The sequence below is a fragment of the Phasianus colchicus genome, chromosome 4, assembly GCF_987193195.1.
Source record: "Phasianus colchicus chromosome 4, bPhaCol1.hap1.1, whole genome shotgun sequence".
Taxonomy (NCBI): domain Eukaryota; kingdom Metazoa; phylum Chordata; class Aves; order Galliformes; family Phasianidae; genus Phasianus; species Phasianus colchicus.
Genome location: NC_143439.1, coordinates 64107762 through 64126622, shown reverse-complemented (window position 1 = coordinate 64126622; position 18861 = coordinate 64107762). Strand labels below are relative to the sequence as shown.

Here is an 18861-nt window from a genome sequence, read left to right as displayed (position 1 = left end):
GAGCACTGCTGTTGTGCACACCTTGCTGGACTTCTGAAAAAACACACCTGTTGAAGCACCATGTTGCTAAGCAGATCCATGCTAAGAAACTCTACCTACACAACTGCCTTATTCAAAACTCATTACCACTCCAGCCTGGCTTTTCAGAAGAATGCCGTGATACTGTGTTCCAAGAGGGAGTTACAATGAATGACATTGCCAGCCCAGGAGTTACTGGCTTGGATACTGCAGTCTTCCAAAGAACGTTTTTTTATTTGTTATGGATAAAATGTCTATAGGAATAAGAACATATTGCTTAGAGCACTAGTAATAAGTGCAGCTGCTTTCTTACCATCAAATTAAATATCAGGTACGTGCAAAGTACTATAATTACCACTTTTCTTAAAATTCAAACCAAAGAAGGATAAGATCTGCAAGATAAGAACATTGTAAAATTCAAGAAAGAAATAGAAATGAGAACATAAGAAGTTAGATTTGCTCAGGTTCTACTAAGATTTTCCCCGTTCCACCATGATGTTCTGCTTCTGACGCTTCCCTGTAATCAAACATGCAATTAAAGCTCTCAAACATTCACTCATGTTGCAAATGAAAAATAACGAGATTAGAAATACTTGAACTTCAAAAATAACCCTGGACTGCAAAAACTAAGAGTGGAAAATAGAAATAGTTAAGTGCTTATGAAGAAATGGTTTGTAATACCAGCTCTGGTTTCTGTTATGATGATAGAAAAGCAGCAGCCCCAGCTTTTCATGTCTTATCCAGAACTTATTATCTTATCCAGGAACATATTGCCCTGGATACTCGATGTCATATACAAATATTTCCAGTGGCAAAGTCATATCATAGAGCTCTTCAGCAGCGTCCTCTGTAATACACAAGCAATTATACTGTATAACTTAACTTAAAGTGAAATAATTTAGCATCCGACTCCAGCAGAAACTCTCCAGTTACAACTGCTGTGTGTGGCAGACACAGAGATGGAGAAGAGGCACTGGAAAACAGTTTGCAGCACAAAGAAATCTTAGTGATGGGGAAGCTTATCAGCAGAAGGTTTTCCTATCACCTCCTTCAGTTCTCACAAAAGGTTATAGAAAACATAGAGGTGAAGCATTAAGCATGCAAATCCCACAGGAATTCTGTATCCAGTCACGGGAATCAAAGCTGAGAAAAGCTAATCACAGTATTAGGTGGAGCTTTAAAATTGTAATTAGAAAATATCTCTCTCTTCATTTTTCAGCTTCAGTGCTGCTGTAAGTATTTTTTCTTTCAATATAACCTTGGTTTTATGCATTGCTAAAAAATTCAACAACCTGGAAACCTGCAGTTGCTATAGTGATTGCGGTTAATTACACAATCTCAAAACTCCCAAACATGCTTTTCTAAGTTTTTTGGGGGCATTTAAAAAAAATCTGTAAAGGAGAATCTAATTTCTGCGAGGCAACAATCTTTGTTCCATTAGAAGCACAGAGAAAGAACACCAAGTGACATTCAGCAGCAGATTTTACACGTCATTAAAATGAACATAATTTTAAATGTGGCCAAATTACTAAAAATGGAAACGACAATTGAGCTATGTAGGAACACAAATACTAACCCTTTACGATCACTTTGTGCCTGCCTCCAGCCAAACATGCTGGCTAGAATACAGCCCCACAATGGCAAATGTGGGGGTATTTAGCAATTTTGCTAGAACAGACTCCCTGCCTCTGCCATTGATGCTACTCAGGTTAAAATGTTGCCTTATTTCACTTCTTTTACACAGAGAGTAACACATTTTCATATTTAATTCACTTCAAGCATATTGGGCGCTTTAACATCTTTAAAATATGAACCTTACCATTTCAGTAATGAAAGAACAAAACAAAACAAAGCCCCACCAACAAACAACTCCCAACTGTGTTTTTCACCTTCGCACTGCAGCAAGCACTTGTTAACAAGTTGCTCACACAAGATGCCTGGTTCACTCCTGGAGAAAATAAAATCTGCACCAGCTTCTTGTTACTCAAGACAAAGCTATGCATATAATTTACCTAGAATTATCTTACAAAATTTCCTATATAAGGGAATGCTAATTTTAGAAAATGCTGCACTGTTTGGAGATTTATTTTTTTTGTCTTGCAGGGTGAAGAACAAGATGGCATGAAACACATCAAGAAGGATGCTGGCAGTGAGAAACCAGAGACATCTGCTGCACTCACATATGCCTCACTGACTGAAATCAAGCAAAAGCTGACAGACCTCATCAGCGCCGACGGGTTTGTTTTGCTGGTACTGCTCAGCTGGTTGGGGCAAGGGATTTAGCTGCAAAGCAAAGAGAGTCCCCACAGCAGTCTGCTTATGATGGTATTAATATGCATATTAATTGCCCTCACACTGCTTGAGTGACAGAGCTATACAAAGCAGCACAGACTCACAGTGTTTGAAACATGGACTGAAAATTTGCGGCTCAAAACCATCAGGAAGTAATAGCATTTATTTCAGAAGTCATTTTAATTTTCTTAAGGTATAGAACCCTTTCCTGTCCTACAACTTTTCCCACTGAGCTTTTTATTTCTGTGATTCCAGTACAGTATACTGCGATTATCATCAATCTTTTGCCACTTATGGAAACATTAAGGTTGGAAAAGATGGCTAAGATCACCTAGTCCAACTGCCAATGAGCAGCCTTCCCATAAGGAGGGAAAAAGGAGGAAGGAAAATCTAAAGAAATTAATTGATCAAATCAGAAATGCCCACCAAAGTGAATTCTGAATTCATCTGTTATTCTGTACAGCTTAAACAAGTGCGATTGTAAAACTGCAAGAGGGAAGATTTGGAGACACAGATGATCAAGTGACTGTGACCAATGGAACAGATTGGTGGCACATTTGTTGTCCCCCACACTATCACCTCCTTGACCAACCCCAGGAGCAGTTGCCATCTCTTGTGTGCAAATAATCTGTGCTGCAGTTTTCATAGGACAGATTAATGGTTAACACTGGACCATAAAATGAAGGAAATGAATTCTCCTTTAAGTCCTGCTGAACAACTAAGTTCTGTTGACTTCTCATGTTCCCACTGAGGCACTGAGTTCTGCTGAAGAAAAACAGTGTAATGTGTGTGTTTGTAAGGAAAGATCCAGCCAACAGGAGCTGGCTGGCAAGGCAGCTCCCTGCAGGCTCAGAAGCAGATAACCAAAATCTCATCTTTCTCATTTGTATACTGAGATAACCCTGTTTCACATGTATGTGTTCATTCAAACAGGGATATACTGAAATTATGCAATACAGTAAATGATGTTCTTCAACTACATCCAGCAATCTTGGACTTGGCCCAATGCATGCAGATACAAATACTCTAACAGACAGATAAACATCCTGCTCTAATTGCTGGCAGAGTCTTGCTGCTTTGGCACAGGCTTGAGCCACAATACACTTTAGATACCTCCCTTATAAACTGTACGTAACACAGGCTAAAAACTCACCACCAATTCTTGTAATGGCACAAAAACAATAGTACAAAATATTAGTATTTAGGACACAGGGACATTAAAAAAAAAAAAAAAGTGACCAGTGAAGGCATGTCTTACAACATTAAGGTTGCTTTGGAAAGTTACTTTTTAAAGTTACCATTTACTGACTTATCATACTTATCATAACCCCAAAATGAAGAAGTAGGCTTTACCACGTTCTTCAGGCAGGCAAATTACTTGAATGCAGATCTGTTGGTGTTTCTTCTTCCTTTGCATCATTTTTGACAAAGAATTCCAAGAAGGCTTGAAGTCAAATAATTATAGTTACTTGTTTTTCTTCTGCCTCATTTTCCCCCCCTCGTTATTCCAGAAAGTTGTGTTTCATGGCCATCTTCAGCTCCAGTCTTTCAAAGAACTTTGGTTTATTCTTGGCTTTAAGCATATCAAGTTATCTCATTCAGTTAGCACACAAATAGCCTTCACTTCTGTTTCCACTCAAATTAATGGCTCCCTCAGGATCCTGCCTGATAATTTTAAAGCATGTTGAAAGCTGACAGACAAACAAATTTCTACAAACAGTTTATTTTTAAAAGCCACTGACTTTAGTACTTCTCACAATGAAATGGATAAGTGCCCAGCGTTGTACTGAAGCACTAGCTGCCTATTTACAATGAGTTATATTAAAAATTGCTCCAAAAATTACATCTAGGAAACAGATACCAGTAAAAAGGAAAACCAGGATGCATCATTTCCCAGAGCTAATATAAGCAATGGACCAATTGCCACTTCCCTGCTGTAGCTACAAACATCTGATTTGCACTTAAGCAAGCTGTATTACTCCACATTCACATTGATGTAAGAGAAAATGATGCAAACTCACATGAGTCTGCATAAAAACACAGTATCTCTGGAACTTTCTGAAATACAGAGAGTATATTTACTCTTCACTAAGAAAGTTGAAAACTTTATATATAGGGATCTCAAATCTGGATAGTACATTTTGCAAAATATCTTCTGAACAGGGATGGAAGTTTAACTTCTGAAAGTTTTATTTTAACTTCTAGTTTAACTATCTAACCAGATCTGCTACAAGTGAAATCAAACTTCATAAACAAAGCCTCTTCAGGAATCCTCTGTACTTTTTTTGCCCCTCAACTCGTGCTCTACAGGCAAATATTTCATCAGGACAGTCGGTAATAAAAATAAATAATTACAGTTCTGTTTTAAGCCTGAAACTTTGTGGTGTAGATGCATTTGAATAAAACACACCTAACTAAGAATTGTTTTTCTCCCTTGATAAAACAGGGAACCTAAAGCAACAAAACTTCTGATTGAGGTGTGTTGGTCTGGTGCATAAGGTTAGGAGGGATGAATCTAGCTGAGAAAACTACACAGCACTGATTGAAGACGGAGAAGATTTGAAGGTGCCTCCTTTACAGGATCCCAATTGGATCCTACAGTCTCTGTTGCTTTTTCTTCCCAATTATAAATAAAACAGCAAACAATGAAGCATGAGCCAAACTGTGCTCTAGGATGTATGGAATGGGAATTTTCTCTTTGGTTCTCCTCTTGGAAAACAATGCATGCACAGATAAGTGGAATTTCATACCTACCATACTTCATTGTTTCAAAATCCATGACACTTATGTTCTTTAATAAACTAGTTCATTCAACACTGTATGTTAACTCTTCCACTAATCATTCTTCAGAAAAAAAATCTAAATGTTAAAATTTGTAACTGTCAAGATTACAAGTGAATACAGAAATGAATTGAAGACATAGTAAAATGGTAACATTTTTTCAGAGGAAAAAAGAAAACAATATTTTGGGTATTATTTTGAGTAGGCATATGACATCAGGGAGAGTTTGGTTATTTCAGAAAAGAACATTTGGATGGTCTTCGCAAAGAGCATTCTTTTTGTTGTAGATAGATAACAATTTTGTATAAGTTGTTTCATAGCTTAACACTTTATATAATGCAAGACAATAGTGAGGCCTGTAAAAATAATTATGAAATGTAATAGAAAGAGATGTGCTGAATACTCCATTTTTATGCACACAGATGTAGGAACTTCTCTGAAGCAGTCAGACTTGGGAGCTTTATTTCTTTTTTTTTTTTTTTTCTTCAAATTAAGCTGTGTAAGCATTTCAAAAGGAGAAATCAATTCACACCTGTATAGTCAAGCAAGCACCTAGCTGTTTCTATAGGCTCATTAACTAGAATAGCTAGATCCCTAGCAATATCAATGAGATATAGAAAAATTAATAACTTGAATTCCTACATGACACCTGGGGATGACATAATGCTATAATTCACTGGGCAAAAGCTCAAATACAAAAATATTGTCTTGTAAATTAACCTTAAGGAAAAAAAGAAAAAAAAAAGAGATCTAGTTTATTTAATCATCAGGATAACTGAACACAGTGACAAGTACAATACCAACATACAAAGGCAGTACAGTAAGGCCTTGAAAAAAAGGCAGTGTGCATAATGAAGGAAGACTCATTTATGTTACTTCAGATATGGCCAAAGAATAATTGAGGTTATTTCTGTTGTCCTGTCAAATAGTCCTGTGTCAAACTGTCTGTTCCATGCCACTGTTTTCAGCAGAGGACAAACACTTCATGTTGCAAATTGAGTTTTGTTTGAAGACCAGTTAAAAGTTAGTGTATTTAAAAATAAAAAACATTGAAAACAGATACGCTGCATCTTCCTTCCCTTAGTGCCCTTTTAAAATTTGGACATAAAAAATATTGAGCCTGATGGTGAGAACGTCCTAAAAACTTATTACTCTATGTAATATTTCCTCTATCACTTTTACTGCCTTCTTTTTCTCAACTCTATACAAAAATCAGGAATTCCTGGAGTTAAAATGAAGCACTTTGTAGAGATAAATAGATGAAAAAAGAGGAGGCAAGTAGCAGTGGAAGATTTACCTTGACTGAAATTGTGGTAACCTCTCCACCTGTACCAGAATAACAGTGTTATTAAGTAGAGTGCATGCCATATGTAACATACATGTATGGCATACACACCTTGAAAACAGGCAAATAAATCAGGCTTTAGTAACTTTTTTCCCTAATCTATATTTCTCTATTATTTGCTGCAGGAGTTCTGTGCAAAACAAATTGAGGTTAAAACCCTCACACGCAGATTAGAAGGTAAAACTAGTATTCTTAACAACTTTAGCCAAAAAAAGCATTGGAAGTTATACTATAGTTATCTGGCTGGCATGCAGGTCTCACTTCACTACTGCATTCTTCACTAAGTGAATTTAAACGGAGAAAAAAAAAAACATGCTTTCTAAAAAGGCAAGACCTAAGACAGACATTCGATGCAGTTCAAGCCAAAACCTTCAAACTCTCAAGAAATTCTACATGGACAAATAAGAGGAAGATCACTGACACATCGTATAATTCAATGAAACATGCATTAAAACTTTTCTGAAAACAGTTGCCTCTTCATTGCAACAGTGCTAAAAGAACTGCTGGGGAAAAAAAGCATCCGCTGTTCAAAAGGAAGAATATTCAGAAGTGTTGCTGTCACTGGATTGTTAACTCAATGAAAATTTTCAACCAACCATAATGCAATACAATTAGTCAAATCTGACTGTGAAGGGAGTTATTACCTCAGAGCGTATATGCTGGAGAGACTACATGTAGTGACAGAAACACTCTCATAGTCACTGCTGGAGATGGAGCTGAGGGGGGAATCACGTAAGCCATCCTGAGAACTGAAAAAACATATGGAAACAAAATGAACTGCTGAAGAGAACAAAGGTAAAAAAAAAACAGCAGTGTGGTAACATGCGGGTTGTCATTGATTATACAGAATTAGAAGTAAATTGATAAGTGTATTTTTCTTCCTCTGTGATATCTACCTTGGGTTCTTCCCAAAGGGACAGGCAATTTGGCAAAGCTGGTGAGCACACATTTTATAAAAGTCTTCAGTTTAATTTACGACATACAGTTAAATCATTCAGGAAAGAACCAAGGATCTTGCATTTTCATAAGGCACAGACAGAAGAGTGCGCCCACACTCTCTTAATCTTATAACAAAGGCATAACATCACTGGAGGTCCATAAAGTCACTGTATGCTTCAAGGCAAGATCATCTTCATCAGTAAGATCCAAGAACTTCTGAAATCCCACAGGTTTGGTCAAGATTTCCACAGAATGAGAATGAGAAGGAAAAAGTCCATGAGAAAGCAGACAGCTGACTCTTAGTAAAGGAGATGAGGACTTGCTATGCATTCACCTCTAGCCTGTGGCTCTACATCAACCAGATGAGCACAAAGTAGAAGTCCCATGACAAAGCATGGAAACTTCGTTCAAGGAAATCCACTAGCTACTAAATCAAAGGACATGGATAACTTAAGTTAATGGTATACAATTTGCTTCTGTCGTCTCTGGACTAATGAAAAGCCTTTATCTGGACTAATGAAAAGCCTTTAAATGGTATGTTGCTTCAGATCTCATGTCACATTACCAACACAAACTGGGATTAGGAGGTTAAAAGTAGTTTCATAACTGGTCTTGGAAAGACCAATTTTTTGTTTCAATAACAATTTAGTGCTCAGCTACTGAAAACTACACCAAGCAGAGGAAAATTAAATTACACAAGATAAGAAAATATGTAATCTTGAGCAAATGTATCAAAGCTGTATTAGCTCGAGGCAGCACAGAAGAATCACTCAAGGCTGCTGAACTCAAAAATTCAGTCAAAAGAAATATTTGGAAAATGCAAAGAGAAACATAAGAAATAGCTGTAGTTAAAAGAAAGAATCAAACAGATCACAATTCTTTTACCTTGCTCCTCCACCACAACTATCAGATTTCTTAGGCTTGACTGAATTGTAGGAGCATGTGGGCTACATGTTCAAACCAGCTGCGTTCCAAATTCTTTTCTTCTACTAAATTTACTATTGTAGCTGTTTTTGCAGCTAAAAGTCTGGAAGAATGCTTAAAAGGAATTCTTCAAAGCAGCATACAGAAGGTATGTGCTCTAATCCCTCTGTGGAATAATAGGATTTGTTTGCATACCTCCCACTAATCACTTGCAAAATGGACCCCTTCATGTACTTCATTCCTGATTGCCAATTTGAAAACAAATTCCAAGTATAATATGCTTTGGTTAAAAGGAGAACTGTTGCAATTGGAAAATAATTTATCAGACTTGAACAAAAATCTTTTTAACTTTTATTCATTTTGTATAATTTCCCTTGCTAATTCTGCTCATTATGAAGAGATGCATGCATTTAAATAAAGGCTTCCACTTTTATACCTCATCACCTTAGGCATCCAGTCTTACAATATGGTCGTGCCACTAGAATGTACTTTTGCTTTCTGTGCAAAGGACGTAAAAAAAAAACCAAAACATTAAAATGCGATTTCACAGCATGATTGAGCAGAGAAGCTGTCTTGCAAAGATGAAATGTATCATTCAGAATAAAGTAATCTTTAAACACCACCGGAAAACAACTAGCAAATTCAGCATCTCCTCTTGTTCTTTCACCTCCTCATCATTTCCAGTTTTCTGTAGTCCAGCAATCCTCCCTGCTGATTTGGGCAGTAACACTTCTGAGAAAGGTAAGGTTTGTTATTTATCTTTGAGTGCTTTCTGTTAAGCTCTGCCTGATATGTTTGAAATCCAGTGCAAATATATTTTACCAAAACAACACGCAAAACAAAATCATGAGACTATTTAAGAACCTAAATTCAATTCACTTTCATAGGTTGTGTGTGATTTTTCTTATTTTTTTTTAGAATTTGAATTTTTCAGTTATATTCAAGAACAACAGGCCAGCACTTTTCCTTCGTATAAGAGTGAGATATGTTTCTGTGACCTAAATGCTTCAGGCTGAAAGATGAGTAAAACAAACCAGCACCACCCTAAGTATCATCTCTCTGCTAAGAGATTTTAGCACCTCTGTCCCAAGAACAATATCACCTTTAATCCTCAGCTGATTTTTTGAATAGGATGGTCCAAGCCAGAAGGCAAAATGATACAGAGGGCTGGAACACAACGGACTGGGACCTGATGGTGGATAAGCATAAGGAGGAACCACATAATTGAATGGTATAAGAATGGTGCACATTATCAAAAATCTAAACAGTACCTTTATTTCCACTTCCATGGATGTCTGAGTCGCCTATAACTAGTTGTTAGCCGTAACAGCTAGCATAATTTTCTCTCTTCAGTTCCACTACCCGTCTATTTTTAAGTCTTAAAGCTGATTGCCACTGCCTCATAAAGCCCTCGTTTTCCTCTGCTTTATCTCTCGCTCATTGTAGGAGCCTGGCCAGGTGGAGCCACCCGCTGATCTCACCCAGCTGTCAGTAACCACTCAGTAATGTTGTTTGGAGATGCTTTACACAAACCCTGTTCACACAGGTCAGTTTCTTGTACAAGAACCCCACACCATTGAGATAATTACACTCTGCAAATATTTTTCGCAGTTATTTGTACCACTAGAGATTGAATTTTTCTACCAGAAAATAATATTTATTATTTATATTTATTTCTATTTGATATTCATACTGGAGTGCTTCAGAGCCAGATATTCTGTGTTTATTCAGTACCAAGGAATGGAAATCGAATAATGAGAAGTCTGCTTTACGCCTTTCTCAGCACTACATAAAATAACTTTTTAAGAACAGATTTCTGACATATCCACTACATTTTTATTCCTCAGTATACACAGATTCGGGACACCTGTTCACACAGTTTTCTTCTCATTAGTGCCTGCCTGACACTGTGTGTACTGATGTGAATTGACCTGCTTTTCCCAACTTGCGGCTGCCGTTACAGCTGATGCTAGCAAGGTGCATGTGTCCATCAGCACAATTACAGGAAGGGACACGTGTGTGCGTACAGCCATGTTCTGTGGCAGCTTGCAGACCCACAGAGCAGCTTCTCCTTCCTTCCCACACCAGCCCATGTGTGAGCTGAACTTCATGGCATCTCACACTCACGTGAACTCAGTGCCAGGTTGCACTGGAGCTCTGCGCTCGCAGGATTCATGAGGCTGTGTTCCAATTATGTAAAGTGGCAAAATTCTGTTTCATTTGTGAGACCTTAAATGCCTACTGTGCTAACTTTAAAATTACATTCTAGGATGGCATAAAAACCACCACTCACACTCACCAAGATAAAATTATTCAGCATTTCTGATAAAGACAGAATAAAGGTCTAAGGCAACAGACCAAAGGGCCATGGGGTGATCTCTTTTCATGGACTGCCAGCAGACCAAACCACTTACTTACAGCTGATCTTTGGTATTTGTGCAACTATGGTAAGCTTAAAAAAAAATAATGAATAAATCAAAGCCACTTTTGTCCTGTTTTTTTTGTGCTCTTTTCTATTAGAACGTGTTTCCAACCTCCTAGAAGTTCAGTTAAATCTCACGTCATCTCACTGAATGCTTTCCTCGTGCCCCTTATTACTTGAGTTACAATTATATTCCACATTACATTGGTTAATTAGCATTTCCCTTCTTGGTCTGTCTCACACTGCATGAGAGCTAACCCTAATGCCTCGTGTCAGCAATACCAAACCCACTCAGAAAAGTGACTTTTAAAATGTTGTTTTACCAACTAGACATATAGATACTACGCTGTCAATTAATACAGTTCCCTGATGCTGCATTTTGATATTTGAACCTAGTAAGAGGAAAGCTGCTCTACAACACCTTTTATTTGTATGCTAATACTTCACTACAGCAGTTACGTTATCAGATACCTCATGGAATCTGTTCCCTGTTGAACAGACAAGGTCACACGTTGCCACTTTTAATTTCAGACTTGTATTGTTAGAAAAAGAAATCAATCAGAGCAGGAGGGATTGAAAGAACGTATTTGTATTACATCTGAATTTTTCCAGTTGCATGAATAAAAGGTTACATAGCAAAGAAACAGAATATCAGCAGAGGAACAAAGGAATTTCAATCAACAGACAGATAAAAGACTGCTTAAGAAAAGTTTTGCAATCAGAAGGCTGGTATGTTTTTCCAATCAGCAACTATTTCCTTCTTGCTGATGAGAAATTCTTCTGAACAGCTACATAAAAGACTAATCAATACAAGCCGGCTAAGCAGACGTGTTTTTGCTTTTGTGAACAAGCACAGCTGTCCATTAATTTTTCTGGAAGAGGCAAATTGTCATGTGAAGACAGGCACAATCTTCTTAAGTCTTCCTGTGATAGGAATATTATAGGGAGGGCAAGAATTTAATACACTTAATCGAGTTATTCTGTATTGCTATATCAATCTAGTTTTGATAGAGGAGCCACTCACGAAATCAAATGCTATAAACTCGAAGACAAGCTAAAAAGGATTTTTTAATTATTACTATCATTTTTTTGAAGTAAATTCTAGCCAAACTCCAGATTCAAACAATTGTTTTCCATCCATTAATAGTGGTGGAATGACTGTAGTATCTTAAAAGTTTTCCTAAAGAAAACATGAGCACACCACATGTTGCTAGAGTGAACAAAACAGAACACCAAAACTAGAACACCTACTGTTTAAAACAAGTGTTCATCTTTTTACAAAGCCATCCTAACATGCTGAGGAAATAACTATGTTAAAGATATTCTACTTTTACAATTTTTAGACTACAGAAGCTAAGTAATGGGACATCTTGAATATCAATAAGGAGAAAATTAAATTATTAATCTCATTGTAGAATTGCAATATAGGTCAGTAAATAGCAAACCATGCTCTTCTGGAGGAGGATGTCTCATTCCTTTTCCTTACACTGCAAAAGCATATGGCAAAACTATGCCACTTTTTAAACTTTCGCAAAGGAACGTGAACAGTGTCAGTATCTAGAGGCCAATGGATACTCCTACAACTTGCAGAATGAATGCAGATGAGATGTTCTCATCAGCACCAATCTCAGCTCCTTTTGCCAAGTCTCAGCTGCACTGTAAAAGGCTTTGTTAAGAGTAGCATGCTCATCACATACGTTCAGGTCACAGAAAATGGAAAAAAAAAAGGTATGATTTAAATTAGACATAACAGATGTACAGAGGAAAGGGGAGGAACTGTATTTAAGAATTTTTTACATACAAATTGTTATGGGTCAGTATATAGAAAACAGAATATGCCACAGAACCAAGTGCTTAAGATGGATGCACAAAAATGCTACCACAGCACGTAGTATGACCTCCTATTGTATCTGTACAAGTAACAGAAGTTTTACAAGGACAAATCAATGCACAGAAAGCCAGAAACTTCCAAAACACCAAAATAAAGACAAAATAAACACAATGTGTTTATGTTCATATGCCCTTGTACATTGTTCCGTCAGAAATAAGGAGGGAGAAAATTCTGACAGAATGAGCATTTAGAAACCTGCAGCAGATCAGATAACAATGACATTTTTGCCAGTGCCTCTAATATTTGTATAGCAATAATCCTGTTGACAAAACTCTGCGTTCTTTGTGCAAACAAATAATGGAGCAAAGGACCCAAAGCAGGAAAGACACACCACTGCCCGGATCTTAAGCAGAAGAGTGTTTAATCTTTACCTTAAGCTCCACTGAACATTGATGCTAGATCAAGAAATACAAGGCATCTCAGTCTTAAAGGATTAATTACAGTAAACCTGACAGGATCATTGAAATTATACGAATAACACCATATTGTGCTGAATAAGAACAGGTTTACTAAAAGAAGCAGTTTATGTCACAGCATACACATTTGATAGCTGCCTAATTCAGACAGGGAAAAGAAAATTTTCTCTTCTTAGTTTCTGAGTTACAGTAACTAGAAAGTAAATACATTTATCAATTTGATGAACGAGCATGCCCTGCAGCTATTCCATGTATATTAGATTGCTTATTGTTCTAGCTAATGGGTCCATCATTCTGAGAATTATCCACTGTCTCAAACATTTCCCCTTTGGTTAAGCTGGCATTCACAACCATGCAACAGGGAGCAGTCACAGAAGCCTAATACAATCTTCCAAATTAAAAATACCATTGGAAAGCAGTGATTAGTCACCACTCAGGCAGTGTAAGTAAGGAAAGGTCCACAAAGTTGTGTTTTCTGAGTTCTCTCTCTTCCTGATAACACGACTAGTGATTCAGAGGCAAGAACCCAGTATATATAAATAGGCATACATGTATCTGAAAACTAAGGAACAACGCATGCACACAATTTTTTAAGCTAATACCCTTGATAGACCCCTCCAGCACCTCTATTTCCTACTGAATTCACTTGAGGAGTTACATCAGAATAGTATCCAGTAAAGAAGCAACAATCTAGCATCAAAATGCCTTTCATTTCACCTCCCCCACTTCTGGCAAACTGGAATGCTGCTTCCCAAGTAGTAATAGAGGCACTCCAGTCTCCATAATGAGAAGAGAGAATTAGCTGTAATTAATAAAGGAACTGTGGAAGAGGCAATGGTGAAAACATACAAATCATAATTAAGGGGCTATGGTATAAGAGGAAAGGTCCCAAAATGGATAAATAATTCCCATAAGGTGGGAGGAGCTGTTAAATGAGCACTTCTCAGAATAGCAGGAGGTCATTTAGGGGGTTTTGTTTTCATATTATGTCCTGCAGAAATGGGGAGAACAAGCAGGTCTGAAGAGCACTAGAACAAGTGCAGACTGAGGAACAGGACAGGATCATAAAGACCAGATAACAGGTAATAAAATGGCAGGAGCTTCAACTGATAAACACTGGGAGGAAAACATAAGCTTCACTAAAACTGATGGTCTCCAAGCTCAGAAGGGGGATTTGGGGAGCTGGCAGACAACTGCAAAAACCACTAGCTCATCACTCAGCAATAAGCCAAAAAAATCCAAAGTCAAATATTAGGAATCAGTGGAAAAACCTTAGAAAATGATGAGGTTACTGCACAAATCCACAGTTTGCCCATATCTTGACTAAGTGTAGTTCTGATTCCCTTCTCTCTAAAAGAAAACAGTATAATAGAAAAAGGTTTAGAGAAAGACAAAAAGAAAGAATACAGTTATGGGACAACTTCAATACAAAGAATGATCAAGTAGGCTGTGATTTCCCCAATCTCAAAGACAAATCATATCAGTGAAGCATGACTGAGGTCTACAAAGTCCTAAAGGGCATGGGCTGCAGGAGGACTTGGAAAAGAAGTTGCTGCATACACAAACTGTGATAGGCTAAAAAGACAATGACAGATATTTTTATTATATTTTACAGAATTGCCCTCACAAATTTCACTTAATATCCTACCCAAGGAAAAAGAATTATTAAACAAATTGAGTTATGTAATAGATTCATAATTTATCAGGACATTGTAATTAAGCATACAACAGTATTCTACTTGAAGTGCTGTAAAATCATTAAATGTCAAAGGGATTTCTGAATTACTTCTTAAAATAAAAACCACACAGTATTTCAGTTATGAGGCCCTATTTCTGACCATACTTGCAAAGCCTAATATCACAACCATTCAGAACAATGAGGAAAATAATGCTTTCATTTCAAAAGTTGAGTTGTATTGTACCTGTAAGAAGAATCAACTCTGGCCCAAAGAACTCTTAATTCCATTTCCACAGCTAGCAAAATATTTCATAATTCAATTGGAACATTATTAAATGATTATTTCTGCAGCCTTTATATTGTGGAAATGCTTCATGGTTCAAGCTGTCTTGAACTCTGTACACATACAACAAGAGAGAAATCCTGCACCATACATCCTCTTCACTACTGACAAAGCAAGGCATAAAGAAAGAAAATTATCACAGAAATATTGAAGACAACAATAACTTATTTAATTTCTTCCCTCTGCTTTGTGATATTAATGCTCCAGGGATACTGAGAATATTATTCATTAAAAAACAAGATATTCTCTAAAGCGTAAGAAAAAATAAGTATAAAAATAGAAAACAGAAAAAACCCACAAAAGTTTGGCTTTCTACAAACGTATGTAAGATCCCAACATCCAATCAAACTTGAGTTGAAGCATAGCTTTGCCTTTCACAGACATTATGGTCTCTCAGTGTTATAAAGTTCCTTAATTTAACAAAATGTGTCAAACATTAATCTATAACCTCTATTCTTCCACCAGTTTGGGTTAAAATGGTATAATAAAGTTTAAAAGCTGTCTGCATTCTGTTAAGTTCCTCGGACACACTTATTCACAAATCCACTCATGCCCACAGGCAACTTGATTAGATAAGCCCTGTTTTCTTAAATGAAGTTAAGAATTGGGATGTATTTAAATCACAATTAAATCTCCTGCAGTGATGCAGAATTTAACTTTTTAGTATCTGCTAGACACTTTTTTTTCTGCAGAACAGCAGAATGCAATAAATATAGTCAGCCAGGTAATGTACAATAGCAATACCTCTTTTGTTACATTAAAATGGGAAAATGAGTCTACTTGGTTTCAAACTCAGCTGCTCTCTATTAGTTTTCTAAAAAAAGCTGATGAAAACCAACAAAAACTTACTTGTAGTAAAATTATGTATAACAAATTTAATCCTTCAACACAAATTTATTGCAAATCAACAATTACACATAGATCACTAAAGAACAAGGAGAGAAGCATTTATTTATATGCAAGTCTTACTACCAAACCATCAAGTTGGTCTTACCTTGAACTAGATCTTGACTTTGTGTCTTCCTTTGCTGTCCTTTCACTACCAGCATCTTCATTATTCTCCACTTTTCTCTCACACAGTTGTTTTCTCTTCTCCCACCTTTTCTGCTGACTTGAAGTGCTTTCTGCTTCTCCTTGAGAGTCATTTTCTGCTCCTACCTGTGAACCTGAGGAATGTGCCAGGCACTTAGAGGAGATGGGCAGATTCTGTTCTTCTCTGCCAAAGTCTCTTTCTGCTAATAAAGCAGACGTTTCAGGTTGTAACGTTTCCTGTGCAGGGACTGAATTGTCCAGGTTATCTACATGGTCCATTTCCTTAGACTTCACTAATGTGTATGAAGCATTTACAACACCTCCTGCAGAATGTTTAGTCTTTAAACCTTCCACGCTCTCCTCCCTGCTGTCTTCACAGCTGCCACAACACACACAGGAATTAATTAGACAGTTTGTGGCAGCTATACTGAGTTTATGAGATTCATCCTCCTCCTCATTTGCTAATGGATTAGCAGATCCAGGAACACAATTAATAGCTGCTTCGGGTGTTACTGGGGATTCTGAGCTAGAGGGAGATTTAGGATTGAATATCACAGTAGCAGATATTTTCATTCCCCCTGTCCTGTGAGCTATCATTTCTGCCATTTCTGCATCATCAGCATAAGCATCCCAACCATTGAGGTATAACTGTGAATCCGGACCTTCTAAACAGCTGCATGAGTTTTGAACTGAGATGCCAGACATCTGTTTGCTGTCTTCAATATTGTTATTATTGCTTACATCACTTTCTGCATCTTTTAAAAGCAAAGTTTCCTCTGTTTGCTGACCGTTCTCATACAGTAGAGCGTCTCTATATTGCAGGTTCTGTTTTGAATTGTGACAAGGGTTATTCACCCAAGCAAAAGTATCACTTACTGAATCCAACCCAGCAAGAGCCTCTCCTGCTCCATCTAGGTCATCCATAAAAAACACTCTGTCCTCTTCATCAGTTAAATTGTCAAGATGGAGTCTTGTTGGTGAGGCTTCTGCACTGGAACTATTTCTTAGGCTAGGTCTGTGAGCTGGAGACTGACAGATGCTTGGAGGGGAAAGCAGAGAAGACATTTCATCTCCAACTCTGTGTACCATCCTATTCAGCTGTTCCAGCTCCTGTTCATCATACTGCATTGAACAAGCCAGCTCAGCCTCTGTGTTCTCAGCTTTTGCTGAGAGCTCCTTTGCTGGCAAAGTTGCAGTTATGCCTGGTGTAATGACAGAGGGTACTTCAGGATCTGTTCTGACAGGAAAATCCACATCTTGAGAGATGCACAGGTTACGCTCCAGTGTGTGCAGTTCATCCTCAGTTAATGTCTGAAGTAGATCCCTAAAAATAAAGAAATACATGTGACACTGCTTTTACAATCACAGGAGGCACTGACATTACACAATTTAAAAAAGCTTTTACTGTCAGTACAGAAATCCAGAAAGTAAACTTGGGAGCACAGAATGCTTTCAACTGCATAACTCATGAAGCATTTTGCATTCATGTTCAGAACACGTGGGACTGCTGGTGCCTGAATTTGAGAGCACTCAAGCAAATACAGGGTACCAAATTATTTATAACCTTGCAAAGAAGCCCCCAAAAATGTAAAGTAAAATGGATCTTCTCGCCAACTACCCAGAATGAAAACGTTGCTCAAATTAGATGTACTTCGTAATTTTCAATTCACAAATTTGATTAGTAAATAAATTTGCCATCCTTTTTATTAGATCCTGAAAATTATTCTACGATAGAATACAGTAGAAGTTCCACACCCTTACACCGTCAGATAAAAAGAGCTCATTAAAAGTATTAACATCACTTACACAACACTGATATCCTAGAAGCCTATTCAGTGAAATAAAACTGGAAATTGGGTCTCCTCTCCACGTGGAACAAAGTATCAGGGAGCTACACTTCTGAATGATCTTAAGAATCAGGCGGGCCTAAAAGCATTTACTAAACTGTTTTCTGGAGACATAAAGCATCCCCACTATTATGAAGTTTTGGACTACAGGCTTCTGAAAAAGCGTTGAGACTTATGTTTAAATGCCTTATAATTTTAAAACTTCAAAGCAATGTAGCACGCATTTTTAGATCTGAATTTGATTTATACTATGCTTCTAAATTAGAAGCAGCACATAAAAGTGTCCTGCCAACAGCAGTCCGGTCACCCAGAGTTGCTCGGCTTCCCTTCTAGAGACACAGAAAGCCTGACTGCTCAGATCTATTTATTAAATGTTTCACATACTCATAGTAAAGACGAAAATATCTGCAAATCTTGGAAATATGTATTTACTGTATGCTGGTCAAATGGCCAACTTCACTGAATATTGAACTCTTTGTTTCTGCCAATAACACCTTAAAATTTGAGAATTTGCAGTTAAAGGATAAGTAAAAAAAGCTTGATTCAAAAATTAAATAAATCAGCTGACATTCATGTTGGCTTTGAGGATTTTGAGCTGGATCCCCTGCCACCTACAATGCTGTATACAACCAGTCTGACTGTATGTTGTAGTCCTGTTATTTTAGTAGGGAAATCATTCCTACTTTAAATTCATGTGAAATCTGCTCAACTTTTGAATTACAACATCAGAAATGTTACTATGAACAGACATCATTTATCCTCGGAAAAACAGAATCTGACAATTGCCTTCAGTTTCCTGCATTAAAAACCTACACTGTGTTAGTTTAAATACAGGTTTCCTTGCAAGATGACAAACTTTTGATTAACAATTGTCACTATATTGTAAATGAAAACTTATACACTGTATAGTAAATAAGAAAGATTCATTGCCAA

The 18861-nt window shown here is 37.2% G+C and overlaps 1 protein-coding gene across 4 annotated transcripts in view; it reads right to left on the bottom strand.

The window, feature by feature from the left end:
• ZFYVE28 (zinc finger FYVE-type containing 28) overlaps nt 1-18861 on the bottom strand; it is a 144422-nt gene that overhangs the window by 22351 nt on the left and 103210 nt on the right. For 2 of the 4 annotated variants that reach the window (XM_031588288.2, XM_090139740.1), the window contains exons 8-9: nt 16044-17405; nt 7081-7185 (exon numbers count right to left, since the gene is read on the bottom strand). In XM_031588288.2, coding sequence (XP_031444148.1) covers nt 7081-7185; nt 16044-17405 — 1467 coding nt within the window. The remainder of the gene's footprint in view (nt 1-7080; nt 7186-16043; nt 17406-18861) is intronic. The other 2 variants (XM_031588289.2, XM_090139741.1) reach the window with 1 other exon arrangement.